Source organism: Neophocaena asiaeorientalis, unplaced genomic scaffold, assembly GCF_003031525.2.
Source record: "Neophocaena asiaeorientalis asiaeorientalis breed wild unplaced genomic scaffold, Neophocaena_asiaeorientalis_V1.1 scaffold45, whole genome shotgun sequence".
In the NCBI taxonomy this organism is placed as follows: domain Eukaryota; kingdom Metazoa; phylum Chordata; class Mammalia; order Artiodactyla; family Phocoenidae; genus Neophocaena; species Neophocaena asiaeorientalis.
In genome coordinates, this window is record NW_020174642.1 from 10654755 (window position 1) to 10668576 (window position 13822).

The following is a 13822-nucleotide window of genomic DNA, read 5'->3' on the forward strand; positions in this document are numbered from 1 at the left end:
ACGTGTCCTGCGAGCCCGTTTGCTGATCCCTATCTTAGACCAAGACACAACAGGAACAAACCTAAATTGCTCCTAAAACCAAGAATTCAGAGCAGACTATTATCGAAAACCCTTCCTGGGCCCGATGCAGTGCTCACGAGGTCAGGCTCCCCCTCCAGGACCATGGCCAGGGCACCCCACTCTGCCCTGGGGACCCCATTCCATCCCAGGCACACCCCCTCTGCTCTCCTTTGCCCGAGACAGCCCCCAGTCTGGGGAGGTCCTGATGTCCCTTGTGGGAAGTTACCCCGGACGGCTCACAAACAGCATGTTTTCAGATCAATGGTTAAAGTAAAACGAGGCACTGAGGAAAAGCTGGAAGCCTTGCAGCTTCTGATACACAAAATGACTTGTGTCCAAGTACCCTGTGAAACCCCAAACCAAAGAAATGTTTTTCTTCAAATCAAAAGGCAAATGTTTCGGTCGGAAACAGCGCACTCATCACAAATGGTTCCACTCAATATATTCTGAGATCAGCTCCAGGTGCTGCTGCTAAAATTTCTAGAAGCTGCAAAAAAGCTCATCTTTATTGATCAGTGATTAGAATTCAGCCGACCCGCTGCTCTGCAGCACGTGCACAAAGTGCAAACCGAAATCAAACGTACACAGCATCACCCGCCACTTCCCTGCGGAGAAAGCGCGCAGCCGGGCTTCTCTGTCCGCACGCGTCGCGGACAAGCTCCCGTCTCCACCAGCGCCGGCGGGGAGCTCTCCGCACCCCGAGGGGCCTGAGCACCGGAGCCAGCGCTGCCCAGGGAACCGAGGAGTTAACTCCCCTCAGGTTTACGGCCCCCGCGGCGCGCAGCCGCCCGCTGGACAGCGTAGTGGACCATCCGGGAGGGCGAGGGGACTGGAGAAAAGCACCGCACTGCTGGGAAGACGTCCGTCCGCGCCCAGGCTCCCCTAGAGGAAGCCGCGTGGACGAGCAGGAAAGGACAGCGCCACAGCTGCAGGGTGACGTGCGCCACGGTGTGAAGGGAAGGGGCTCAGAGGCCCTCACTGCTCAGCCATAGCGGCTAGCACGCTGCACGGCCTCCCTCCAGCCAGAGGGCTCTGCTCAGCAACAGAACGTTCCAGAGCCCAGGGTCCCACGTCCAGCTACCCGGCACGGCCCCAGGTGTCCGCTGAGTCGGGACGGACCTCGCCGCCCCCCAGCCCGAGTCGGGAATGAGGTCCCCCCTTTGCCTGCGTCAGGGCGCTGCGGGCAGGAGGGGCGAGCACAGCGTCCCGCCGCCCCGAGCACCCCCCGAGCCGAGCTAGGACGAGCAGCTCCGTGGTGCGCGCCCCGCCTTCATCTTCTTGGTCTGCCCGTTGGACCCGCGCGGTGGCCCCCTGCGTCGCTTCTTCTCCAGCTGCTGCTGCAGCCGTTCCTCCTTCTTCTTCAGGTAAGTGGTCATGTTGTCGCAGGTGGCCTTGTAGAGGCTGCTGAAGCCACTGTCCGTGCCAGCAGAGCCTGTGCGGAACAAGAATGGGTGGGTGCCAGTGTGCCACGGGAGCGCAGGGGCTCTGCTTCTAGCGGGGAACGTGGTGGGCCGGAGGGACCCTCCTGCGACAGTGACCACCCGGCTCTCCGTGGACCTGTGGCGCCTCCTCTGGCATGGCCCCAAGGATGCCCACCTCCTGGTGGCCACACCTGGCTGGACCGAGGACTCGCTTCTAACAGGACACGCGGGGCCCAGGGGTCCCCAGGAGGCCAGGTGCAGAGGCTGTGGCTGTGTCCTGTTGGCACCGTGCCCCTGCTCCTCTGCACTGGGGACTGGGGTGTCCTCCAGCCAACAGCAAGCGGGGACCTGAAATCTGCCAACCACCGAGCGGCCGGATGCAGACCCCGCAGGACCCACAGAAACAGTGGGATGTGCGGGCCGCTCTAGCGTCTATACACACCGAAGCTGCGTTTGTGTCCCCAGAGCTCAGAGGACCCAGGCCTCCATCCGGACAGTGGCTTGTCTTCCCAAGAAGTCTTCTGAGCAATCATTTCTTTATTCGAGTAAAGGCACCTGAGTTCCAGGGCCGAGTTAAAAGCACCCCCAGACACAGCCAGAAGCTGCGTCCCAAGAGCCTGCCTTCTGCCACTACAAACGGAGGGGCTCTCGGCGCCTGAATCTCCGCTAAGGGAACCAGCCAGGCCCCAGCTCACAGCAGCTCTGCTGTCCTGACGCGGACGCGGACGCGGACACACACGCCGCACCCACCACAGGCCCTGCACCCTCACCCACAGAAGAGCTTCCTGCTGCGTTCCGCGCTCTGGAACCAGCGTCCGCCCGCGCCCACGGCCGAACATGACCCTGCAAAGCAGGCCAGGGCGGGTCCTCACCTTCCAACATGGCCCAGTTCTCGCGAAGGTGAGCACAGACCCTCTTCGACACAGCACTTTCAGGAAGAGACTGAGAAGACGAACGGAAAACCTTTATTGGAAAGAGGCCGGTGGACAGTGGTCGACCCCTGTACTCACAGGAGGCGGGAAGGCCGCTCTCCCCGGCTCATCAGGCATGGCAGCGACCGCGGCTCGCCACGCAGGACTCCGCCCAAGGTGCCTGGAACCTGGCAGGCGCCGGCTGGCGGCATCGCTCACTGCTAGTTTTCAGATAGAGACCCCCGAGCGAGCTGTCGGGCGCTCTGAGCACTCGTCAAGGCCGTGCAAGTTTGCAAAGGGCTCTGCGGGTGTCACCTGCTTCTCCCCGTGGCACCTTAGACACAGGACAGGCGGGAGGTGACATCCCTGCTTTACGCACAGGCTCACCCAGGCCACCTGCAAGGAGGGGCCCCCTCGCTGTCCAGCGGGACCACTGCCCCGGCGCAAGGCTGCGCTGAGGCTGCAAACGTTAAGGATACACACCCAGGGCTCACCAACTGTGGGCTTTTCTCCTAAAAAGACGTGTCAGCCGAACAATCACAGGAAATACATACCAATGACAGCAATTCACCCCCGAGACACCCGTGCAGGCACCGTGACACTGAAGAACCCGGCCAGGCACCCAGCTCCCTGCACCCACGCCGCAAGCCCTGCGGCCGCTGTCCCCCAAGGACACAGCCGCTGGCACGGGCGTGGTCGACGGAAACAGCGGGGCCGCCCATCTCACCTGCCACTGGCCGCCCACAGGCCTGCAGAGCACGAGGGGGGCCTCCCGGCAGTCCTGCAGGACCCACAGCCCCCGGGCCTCCTCGAAGGCGGCGTCCCACACTCTGTGCTGGAAAGTCAGCTGCTGCTGGTAGACCAGCTGCCGCCGGGGGACATCCAGCTGGAAGAGGCAGACCACGGGCAGCCTTCCCAGGGAGAGAGGGGACGATCACGACAGCGCCCACGGGGGCGCTCAGCCCCGGGCCAGCCCCGCCAACACCTCAGCGGCAACCTCGGGACGCCCTGAGCCCGGAGCCCCCAGCCAAGCCACTCCCGCTCCCGACCCCGGGAACCGTGAGCTAACGAACGCTCCAGTCCTGAAGTCCGGGGGCAGCTTACTAGGCAGCAAAGTCGAAGCCATGCAGATGAGACAGCCGCCCTGCCCGCCAAGCAGCGGACGGGACCCCGGGCCGCGCTCAGCCCTCCCCAGCAGGCTTTTTACCCTCTAATCCTGCGTCCTCATTTCCAACATGAGCTCAGCCGCCCGCCCCAGGCCTGCTGTCAGGACAAGTGACAATGTGGGAGGCCCCCAAACGCCCCCCCCGACACACAGACAAGGCCCAGGAGGGAACGCTGAGTGGCCCGTGCCCCCCACACCCACCTCGTCAGCACCGCCAGCCCCCGACGGGTCTCTCATGCCCAACTGGGACTGAATGAGGTGGACTCTACCACAGCCGACCCTTCGTTGGGATTCTATCTGCACAAAAGACCAGCCGGGGGCCACTGCTCCCTTCACCCTAGCGGATTAAGATGCAGCGCACGGAAAGGGAGCCGCCCGGCCCGCAGCAGCAGGGCTCGTAAAGCAAAGTTCACTGCAGGCAGACGCCGCGCCAGCGTCGCCGTCCAAGCCTCCCGAACGGGCCGCGCGGGCTCACCCGTCACACAGGAGCGCCACGCAGTCCTCCTGGCGCCAGTAAGTGATCCTGGACGCAGCAAACCTCTGAAAGGAAAAGCAGCGGCTTCAGGGGTGTCAGCCTGGCAGCCTCAAACCGCGAGCATCGCTGCAGGACGGACAGTCCCCACATGTGGTCCATGACAGGCAAAGAGAAGACACTGCAGGACTCTCTGGACACCAGTGAGGGCACAGCTCACAGGGAATTCCGACACACGGGGCAGACGGCAGAGGCCGCTCCGTGGCTCTGGCCCTCCCTCCGGAGCTGTGCCACATCTCCAAGGCCAATGGAATTGCTCAAAAAGGAGGGAGGACAGAGCACACGGGGAGGAAAGAAAGGCATGCATGTGGGCGTCCACAGGCTCCGGCAGAGAAAGCAGCCTGGGCTGGGAGCCAGCAGAGGCGCAGGGGGCACGGCAGGCCCACGCACAGCTCTCGGGGGCTGCCCTGGCCGCCGCTCCCCTCTACGCCTTCTCCTCGCCGTCCAGGGGCGTCAGGGGTGAGCAGAGCGCTGACGGGAAGAAGGCAGAAGGAGCAGGCCTCTCTCCGCCGCAGCTCTAACGGGGGCACCGTGGCTGCAGAGACCCAAGGCGCAGGCGCGCACGGGGGCAGCCAGGGCAGCTGGAGGCCACTGACCCAGAGGGCCCTGCAGCCACTGGGCTGGGTGGCCGCGGCCCTGGGGTCCTGGGGCTCTGACCCACGTCAGGCCTACCTGCCCACGTGCTAGAGAGAGGTCTCGGGGTAGACGAGAGAACTGAGAAGCCAAGGACAAGGGAGGAGAGCCCTTCAGCTCAGGCCCAGGTCTCGTCAGACACGCAGCAAAGCCCCGTGCCACGGGCTGCCACCCTGCGCGTCATGACCCCAGCCCCCAGGCCAGCTCTGCAGGCCCTGGAAACGTGTGAGCAGACCCTCCCTCCCCACCAGGCCCAGCTGGGCCTCTGGAAGCTGCCAGAACCGTCCACGGGTGATCAGCTGGACCCCAGCCAAACAGGGCGCCCGCCCGGGAGCATCAGAGCCAAGAACCCCGAGAGCCTGAAAGGCAGCCCACACCTTCTCCCCTGCAGATCCCCTGACAGCTGAAGGCTCAGGTGACCTGACCTGGGGATGCACTGGCCAGTGCGCCATCCTGGGGGCATGAGGTTGACCCACGATGGACAGAGGTAGGGAATCCTGGGCATGCTCAGCTCCCCGCCAGGCACCACTATTTTATCCATTTCCAAACAGGATTAGAGGCCTTTCTGTAAATTAGTGGTTTGAATGCAAACATGGTAAGATATAAATTTTTTCCCATTTATGTGACTAGGTGCCTTCAGAATCTGAAATACACGATTCCTCTCAAGCTGGAAGAAGTTTACATTGACAGGAAAAACACTTTTCCAACGTAAAACAAATTTTTTCCACAGGATCCATGACTGGAGAGACGCCCTATAAACCAGAGACAAACGTGAGGTTACCTTGTTGCTCCAGGGCTCCGCTGGCTCCTGCAGGCTGGGCAGGTGACAACAATGCAACTCGCGGCCGCTTCTGTACTGCCAGAGTCTCAGGGTGCGGTCCTGCACACACCAAGGACGGGTCAGCACCCAATGAGGCATCCAGGCTTCACCGGGTAGTGGGAATAACTCAGCTGTGTCCACCGCACCTCTCTCCCAGCTAAAGGCTCTTTGCTTAGTAACAACTGTGCAAAGAGTCGCACAGACCAATAAGTAAACATGGGTGACCCCACACAGCCAAATGGGCAAGGTCACAAGACACCCTGTCACATGCCGGAGGTCAAAGACCACACCTGCTATGCTCGGGCTGGGAGTGAACACACACGCATGCATGCACGTACACACACGGGCCCATCAATGAGCATGCATTCGCACAAGGAGAAACAAATGGGGTTACTGAGCATGTGACAACTGCCCGCACATCACTGTTTAAGAATGCGTGAAAAGAGGACATCCGTTTGTTACCCATGAGAGCGTCAACTGGCATGGCCTTGATGTGTGCTCCAAAAATAACACAAATGCAAAAAAAGGAGGGTTTATCGGGAACAAGACAAAGATGCCCACTTTGGCCACTTTTATTCAACACAGTAATGGCAGTCTTAGCCACAGCAATCAGACAAGAAAAAGAAAAGGAATCCAAATTGGAAAAGTAAAACTGTTACTGTTTGCAGATGTGATTTTATATATAGAAAAGCCTCCAGCAAAAGACTACTAGAAATAATAAATGAATAGAATAAAGTCGCAGGGTACACAATCAATGTAGAAAAATCTGTTGTGCTTCTACACACTAACAACAGACTACAAGAAAGAAAAATTAAGAAAGCAACCCCACTTACAATTTATTTAGGAATAAATTTAACCAAGGAGATGAAAGACCTGTACTCAGAAAAGTATAAGACATTGTAGAAAGAAGCTGAAAACACAAACGGAAAGATATTCCTGCTCATGGATTAGAAAAATTAACATTGTTAAAATGTACATTATTAACTAAAACAATTGAAGACTCACTCCAATCACTATCAAAATCGCAACAACATGTTTCAAACATAAGACAAAAAAATCCTAAAATTTATATGAAAACACAAAAGACCCAAAATAGCCAAAGCCATCTTGAGAAAGAATAACAAAGCTAGAGTGTGTCACGCTCCCTGATTTCAAACTATACTGCAAAACTACAATAATCAAAATGTCATGGTATTGGCAGAAAAACACACACACAGATCAATGGAACAGAATTGAGAGCCCAGAAATAAACCCATTCACATATGGACAATTTACAACAAAGGAGTAAAGAACATACAACAGAGAAAGGGCAGTCTCTTCAATAAATGGTGTGGGGTAAACTGAACAGCCACATACAAAAAAATAAAACTGGTCCACAATCTCAAACCATACACAAAAATGAACTTGAAATGGATTAAAGACTTACACGTAAAACCTGAAACCATAAGACTCCTAGAAGAAAACACAGGCAGTACGCTCTTTGACATTGATCTTAGCAATATCTTTCTGAATATATCTCCTCAGGCAAAGGAAATAAAAGCAAAAATAAACAAATGGAACTATTTCAATCTAAAAAGCTTCTACACAGCAAGAGAAACGATCAACAAAAGGACAACCAACTGAATAGGAGAAGATATTTCCAAATCATACATCTGATAAGTGGTTAATAACCAAAACAGATAAGGAACTCCTACAACTCGACAACAAAAAAACCTTTAAAAATGGGCAGAGGGGCTTCCCTGGTGGCGCAGTGGTTGAGAGTCTGCCTGCCGATGCAGGGGACACGGGTTCATGCCCCGGTCCGGGAAGATCCCACATGCCGTGGAGCGGCTGGGCCTGTGAGCCATGGCCGCTGAGCCTGCGCATCCAGAGCCTGTGCTCCACAACGGGAGAGGCCACAACAGTGAGAGGCCTGTGTACCGCAAAAAAAAAAAAAAAAAATGGGCAGAGAAGGGGCTTCCCTGGTGGCGCAGTGGTTGAGAATCTGCCTGCCAATGCAGGGGACACGGGTTCGAGCCCTGGTCTGGGAAGATCCCACATGCCGTGGAGCAACTGGGCCCGTGTGCCACAACTACTGAGCCTGTGCGTCTGAAGCCTGTGCTCCATAGCAAGAGAGGTCGCGACAGTGAGAGGCCCACACACCGTGATGAAGAGTGGCCCCCCGCTTGTCGCAACTAGAGAAAGCCCTCGCACAGAAACGAAGACCCAACACAGCCCAAGATAAATAAATTTATTTATTTAAAAAAAAATGGGCAGAGACCATGAATAGACATTTTTCTAAAGACATACAGATGGGCAACACGCACATGAAAAGATGCTCAACATCACTAATCACCAGGGAAATGCAAATCAAAACCACAATGAGATGTCACCTCACACCTGCCAGAATGACTACTACCAAAAAGACAACAAATGACAAATGTTGGCAAGGATGTAGAGAAAAGGGAACCCCCGTGCACTGCTGGTGGGAATGTAAACTGGTGCAGCCACTGTGGAAAACAGTACGGAGGTTCCTCAAAAAATTCAAAATAGGGCTTCCCTGGTGGCACAGTGGTTGAGAGTCTGCCTGCCAATGCAGGGGACACGGGTTTGTACCCCCACCACCCCTGAGAAGAAAACAAAAAACACTAATTTGAAAAGATATACGCACCCTTCTGTTCACTGCCACATTATTTGCAATAGCCAAGATCTGGAAGCAACCGAAGTACGCATCAACAGAAAAATGTGGTACACACACACACACACACACACGTTACTGAGCCATAAAAAAGAATGAAATCTCGCCATTTGCAGCAACATGGATGGACCTGGAGGGTATTACGCTCAGTGAAATAAGTCAGATGGAGAAAGACAAATACCATATGATTTCACTCATACGTGGAATATAAAAAGTACACAAACAAAACAAAAACAAACGTGCAGATACAAAGAACAGAGTGGCGGTTACCAGCGGGGAAGGGGTGGGGGGAGGGCAAGACGAGTGAAGCGACTCAAATGCACGGTATTGTGGCGCACGGTGACTAGACTTTCGGTGGTGAGCACACCGTAGTGTATAAAGAAGTCAAAATGCAACGCTGTCCACGTGAAACTCACACGTTATAAACCAACGTTACCTCGTAATACAGAAAACAGGAGAGGGTTATATTAAGGAACGTCTGTTACAACACTCATGAGGACGGCAGGAAACAGAACCACACATCTAAGGAGAAGGACCAGACAATGACTGAAACGAAGCAGGGTCCACGCCAGCATCCGCCTCAGAAGAACCCCTCCTGTGAGTGGGATGCCTTTACTAAAACCAGACATGCACAGGCCACATCCACCTGCGGAGCAAATACGAAGTCTGATGAGAAGAACCTCTGTGTGATTTAAATGACCGAGAGAGAGAGAGAGAGAGAGAGGAAAATTAACTTCCCCCAAATGGTTAAGGCAGGAATCTCCGGGGGCTGGGATGTGAGTATGAATGCCTTGCCGTCGATATGGCTGACGAACGCACATCTACAGGTGTCCCCACTCGCCTCTAGTCCCCCCAGGCGACGAGGGGTGTTTTAGAGCAGAGCCCCACGGGACAAAGCCAATCACGGGTAGATGCAGACAGAACCCAGATGCTGGGGACAGATGATGGGAACAAGAGGCCTTGGTCTCGGGGACGCTGGGACACATGTAGAGAAGAGACACGGGGCCCCTCCCCACAAAGGGTGAAGACAGGACACCGAACCCCACCCCCATGAGGAAAGGAGGACTGACTGACCCAGGAGGGCTCCCACAGGGATGCAGCCGGGTGCCCGAGTCTGACACCCGGGCTCGCAAACCCAGCCCCAATGCCATAAGCAGACGGACCACCAGACATCGAGGAAAACCTCCAGCTGGAAAGGTGTGTGACATACAGGGAGGAAAGAAAACACACACAGGAAAATCCCTAAAAAAAGAAACACACGTCACAGCACCTCAAGGAGATCCAAAGTCTACATTCAGGATGCAAGGATGGGGGCTATGAACAGAGAATATCCCAAGGACGAGAAAGAGCCTCTTGGAAAGTAGAAACCACAGCAGAAATGAACATGCCCACAGAAGTCTGGAAAATAAAGTTGAGAAAATCTCCCCCAAAGCAGAACAGGGAGCAGGCACATGAGAGAAAAAATATGAAAGGAAAGAACCAAGAGTCAGCGGGTCAAACATCCAACTGCACAAATCCCAGGAAGAGTGAGGCGCGGACGGCTCCAGAGGGAGGGAGCCTAAGGAAACTCCCAGGTCTGTGGACCTGAAGACTCAGAACGGAAAGCGCCACTGACTGTGCAGCTAATTTCAGGGCCCCCATGACACCCCCGCCCTGCTCCATCATTCTTCAGAGCACGGGGTGAGAAGGCCCCCAGAAAACAGCCAGAGAGAAGGGCGATCAGAGCCCACATGAAGGACCCAGACTCAATGGCCGCAGACTTCTCAAAAGAAAAAGCGGGCAGAAAACCAAGCAAACTAAAAACCAGAGAAAAGCCTGGAGCAACGGCTTGACAATCTGCAGGGAAACATCTGACTGAGCATCACACACCTGCCTGATAACCGAGTGCTGGAGACGGGAGAAGGGCACCTCCTGAAAGGCAGGCTCCTTCCTAACCACCCTCCCTGCACCTTCAGAAAGCTGCCCCATGACATGTACCCCAAACAAGGTCGGGGGGCACGCTCTGGAGACAAGGAGCCCACCAGCAAAGAGGGAGGGGACGCAGGCAGGACACTGCTGATTCCCATGCAGATGGCAGCAGCTGACACGAAGAAACTGCTCGTGTTTGTTTCTTGATAACTCGTGTTGTTTGGAAACACCGGCCATCAAGAGGACACGGCTGAAGGCTCCCAGGGCCTGCCTTGGAGGCCATGGCGGATGGAGTGCTAGTTTCCACTCTAAGCCTCACAGCAGCACCTGACTCTTTAAATCAACCTACAATCTGCACTTCACAGCACGCAGGGCACGCGGCATACCACGCCTGGGCCGCGGGGCCCGTGAGGAGGTAGGAAGGCAATGGGATGGGGCACCCAGGACGGCCAGCGCCAGCCCTACTGCAGTTCTGTAAAAAGGAGTAGAAGCAAAACGCTGGACTTGACAAAGCTAAGTGGTAAGACCAAAGGTGGTCACTACGCTTTTCTGTGTGGCTGAGTATTTTTTTTTTATTGTAAAAGAGGCTTACAGCAAAATTCACAGAAACTGGCTATCTCTGGGAACTCCAGCACATTTATTTTCTTCTCTTTACTTTCACAAGTCACTTTCAAGAGAAGGGAAAAGTAAAAACCTGTGAGAAACCACACTTGGTGAAGGAAATGGGACGTGGCCACCGCCTGGAAGGCCTGCCTGTCAGGAGTCCATGAGGCCCCCAGCCCACCCCAGGCCCCTGAGTTGCATGAAAAGCTAAAGGGTGGAAAGACAAAGATAAAGGGCTGTGGGCAGAGCTTCTGAAAAGAAAAGAAGAATCAGAGCCAGTTAGGAACTCAAAACCTGCACTTCAGCAGAAGTACCACCTGACGATCCTTCTAAAGAGTGTCCCTTAGAGAAGGGTGCCGCCAATCACTCAGCTGTTAAGGCTTCCGGCTCCTGGGACACAGCTGCTGCACTTACTGATCCAACTTCCAAGGCCAAGTGCCTGGCCCCTCTCCACGCGCTCACACAGGGGCGGGTCAGGGACAAGGCATGAGAGCGGCAGGACCGGAGGGAACCAGGTCCCTCTGGGATTCGGAAAGGGCCGTCTGCACAGCGGTTCTGGCTCAACACACACACACACACACACACACACACACACACACACACACACACACACACACACACACACGGCAACCGGCCAGCTCTACCCTGCAGACCACAAGCACCACCTAGTGGACAGCCACCCAGGAAAGGCACGTGCTGACCTCCCAACCACGCTGGGAACAGAAGACAGGCTGCTCGCTGACAGGTCCTCCCCCAACCGAGGCTCCAGGCTGCACCCCCACCACGGGGAGCCGGGGCGCCCGTGGGGAGCAGAGCACTTACCCCGGACGAGGACAAGAGCAGCTCGGGGTGGTCGGGCACCACGAAGATGCGACTCACAAACCTACAGGTGGAGAGAGGCAGAGGATGAGCCGGGCTGCTGTGACTCTGCCCCGCCCGTGTCACCTCGGAGCCTGACCCCAACAGAAGCCGAGAGGGGTAGCGTGACTGCGTGGGGAGCACGCCCCGTCACTCGGGCCCAGAGGCAGTCCCCGGCCACGCCTGCCAGGAAGGCCCCCGGGGTTCTGCCCTGCTCGGGAGCTGTCCAACCACGCGCTTCAACGGGGTCTGTGACGCCAGGGCGACCTGCGAGCAGGGCCGGGTGGAGGGGGGCAGCGCCACTGACCGCAGCCAGGGCCACACCCACAAGCCTCAGCCGAGCAACCCAGCCCCCCCAAGAAAGCAGCCTCGGGGCTGCAGGCGTGCACCAGCATCTCTAACGCGACCACCCTGGGAAGGGGGCCCCCGTGGCTCCCTCGCCTCCACCGGTTCCCATCCCAGCCGCCTGGAGCCTCACCCCGGCCTGGGCCCCGTCCTGGCTGCAGCCACCCTCCCTCCCCAGGACAGCCTTCCCCGAAGGCCCTCAAAAAGGAACAAGAACACGTTGCAGGATGAATGCAACCTGTGTCCCCCCGCAATGGCAGGTCCACGACAGCAGGTACGAGCCACCTCGATGTCTTTACAGGAAAGGAGTGGAAACCACAGTTTCCAGGGCCTTCACCAAGACTCTTAAGGAGCAACGATTGGTCATTTATTCGCCGAAATATCCACTGAGCACCTACTGCGTGCCAGGCGCTGTGCTGAGGGCTGCAGACAGCAGTGAGCAAACCTGACAAAGACAACCCCCCGCCCAAGTCTAGGACTCGGCGGGAGACAGGCCATAGGAGACCCTGGGTGTCCGCGGAGGCTCAGAAAGGCCCGTCCAACAGAAACACGGCCCCAGCCATGATGTGAGTCACCAAGGGCACTTTACATCTGCTGATAACCACACTAAAAAAGTAAATAGACTCAGGTGAGGCTAATACTATGTTTTGACTTAACTCAATATACCCAAAATGTTATCATCTCAACCTGCAATCAATATAACAAATTAATAATGAGCTATTTTTACACTGTTTTTTCACACTGTCTCTGGAATCAGGCGTTTTACACTAACTACTGGCACATCTCACTTGAGACCTGGCGGCTCATGGCTCTGAACTGGCCGGCACAGGCTGAGAAGCCCAGCAGGGAGGGGCCGGGGGGAGGGGTGCTTCCCGAGAGGGCAGGTGGCATCGGGCGGAAAGCTGAGTGAAGGAGGGCGCTGGGCAGCGTGGGCAAGAGCTTGCCCGGTGGAGAAAATGGCACATGCAAAGGCCCCGAGGCCAGTGTGCCCAGTGGGGTGGGGAGCAGCAAAGGCCCCCGAGAGACGGCAACGGGGCGGGGGGCTGGCCGGCCACAGGAACTCTGCTCGCAGTATCACTAGACAACTGAATAAAAGCGAAAACAATGCTATCCTGACGTACAAAGCCAGCAACCACCGCCCTTTAAGGTCAACGTTTACGTTCCATTCAAACACCAGGAAACAGGAGCGAGCTCAGAATTGAATTAAATCCCTCCAATTCTTCCCCTGCCTCAAATAACGCAGTTTAAAACGCTTCAGCCAGTTAAACTACGTGCTTTTCCTTCCTGCAAACTGTAACCAGCCTTCTGCCTCAGAAGAGCGACATTCTTCGGAAACGCCACCCTCACGTGACGTCAAACTTCACTTACTAAAGGAGCGCTCGCTTGCCAGAAGACAGATCACAGAGCAACAACGCCTGCCTGGACGATTTCAACTGCTGAAGCATGTTCCTCGTCCCCCGACACACCCCCACTGACCGCTGACCCTACTGCCAGGCGCTGAAGGGCATCGATGCTGGCCTGCGGTGACCACGCACTGGGGACTGAGACCTCGGTGCCCCCAAGAAAACCTCTGGGAAATGCATTCTGAACAGGGAAGGAGGTCCTGAAGGTTCTGAAGCCCTGGGACCAGGGCGTGAGCTAGACGGGGCCCATGAGGAAGCAAACCGATGCAGGCCAGGCCATCCAGGCTGGTCCCCTCCTCCCAGGAGGCACCTCTCACTTCGCCACCAGCTTCCCCAGCTGAAGGGTCCACCTGCGTTTCAAACCTGAGCCTCCCTCTGTGGAGGGTGAGGGACTCACTCGGTGGGGGTACAGGGACGGGGGACACTCACTAGTTGGGGCAACGGGGACAGGGGACACGGTGCGGGGACAGGGGTCACTCGGTCGGG

At 56.3% G+C, this 13822-nt stretch overlaps 1 protein-coding gene across 1 annotated transcript in view; it reads right to left on the reverse strand.

The window, feature by feature from the left end:
- Positions 1-504: 504 nt before the first annotated feature.
- The window catches only part of WDR4 (WDR4 tRNA N7-guanosine methyltransferase non-catalytic subunit), a 24486-nt gene continuing 11168 nt past the window's right edge, over positions 505-13822 (reverse strand). The window contains exons 5-10 of the mRNA XM_024758439.1: positions 11553-11717; positions 5504-5602; positions 4033-4097; positions 3120-3303; positions 2354-2423; positions 505-1492 (exon numbers count right to left, since the gene is read on the reverse strand). Of these exons, the coding sequence (XP_024614207.1) occupies positions 1296-1492; positions 2354-2423; positions 3120-3303; positions 4033-4097; positions 5504-5602; positions 11553-11717 (780 nt within the window). The 3' untranslated portion in view covers positions 505-1295. The remainder of the gene's footprint in view (positions 1493-2353; positions 2424-3119; positions 3304-4032; positions 4098-5503; positions 5603-11552; positions 11718-13822) is intronic.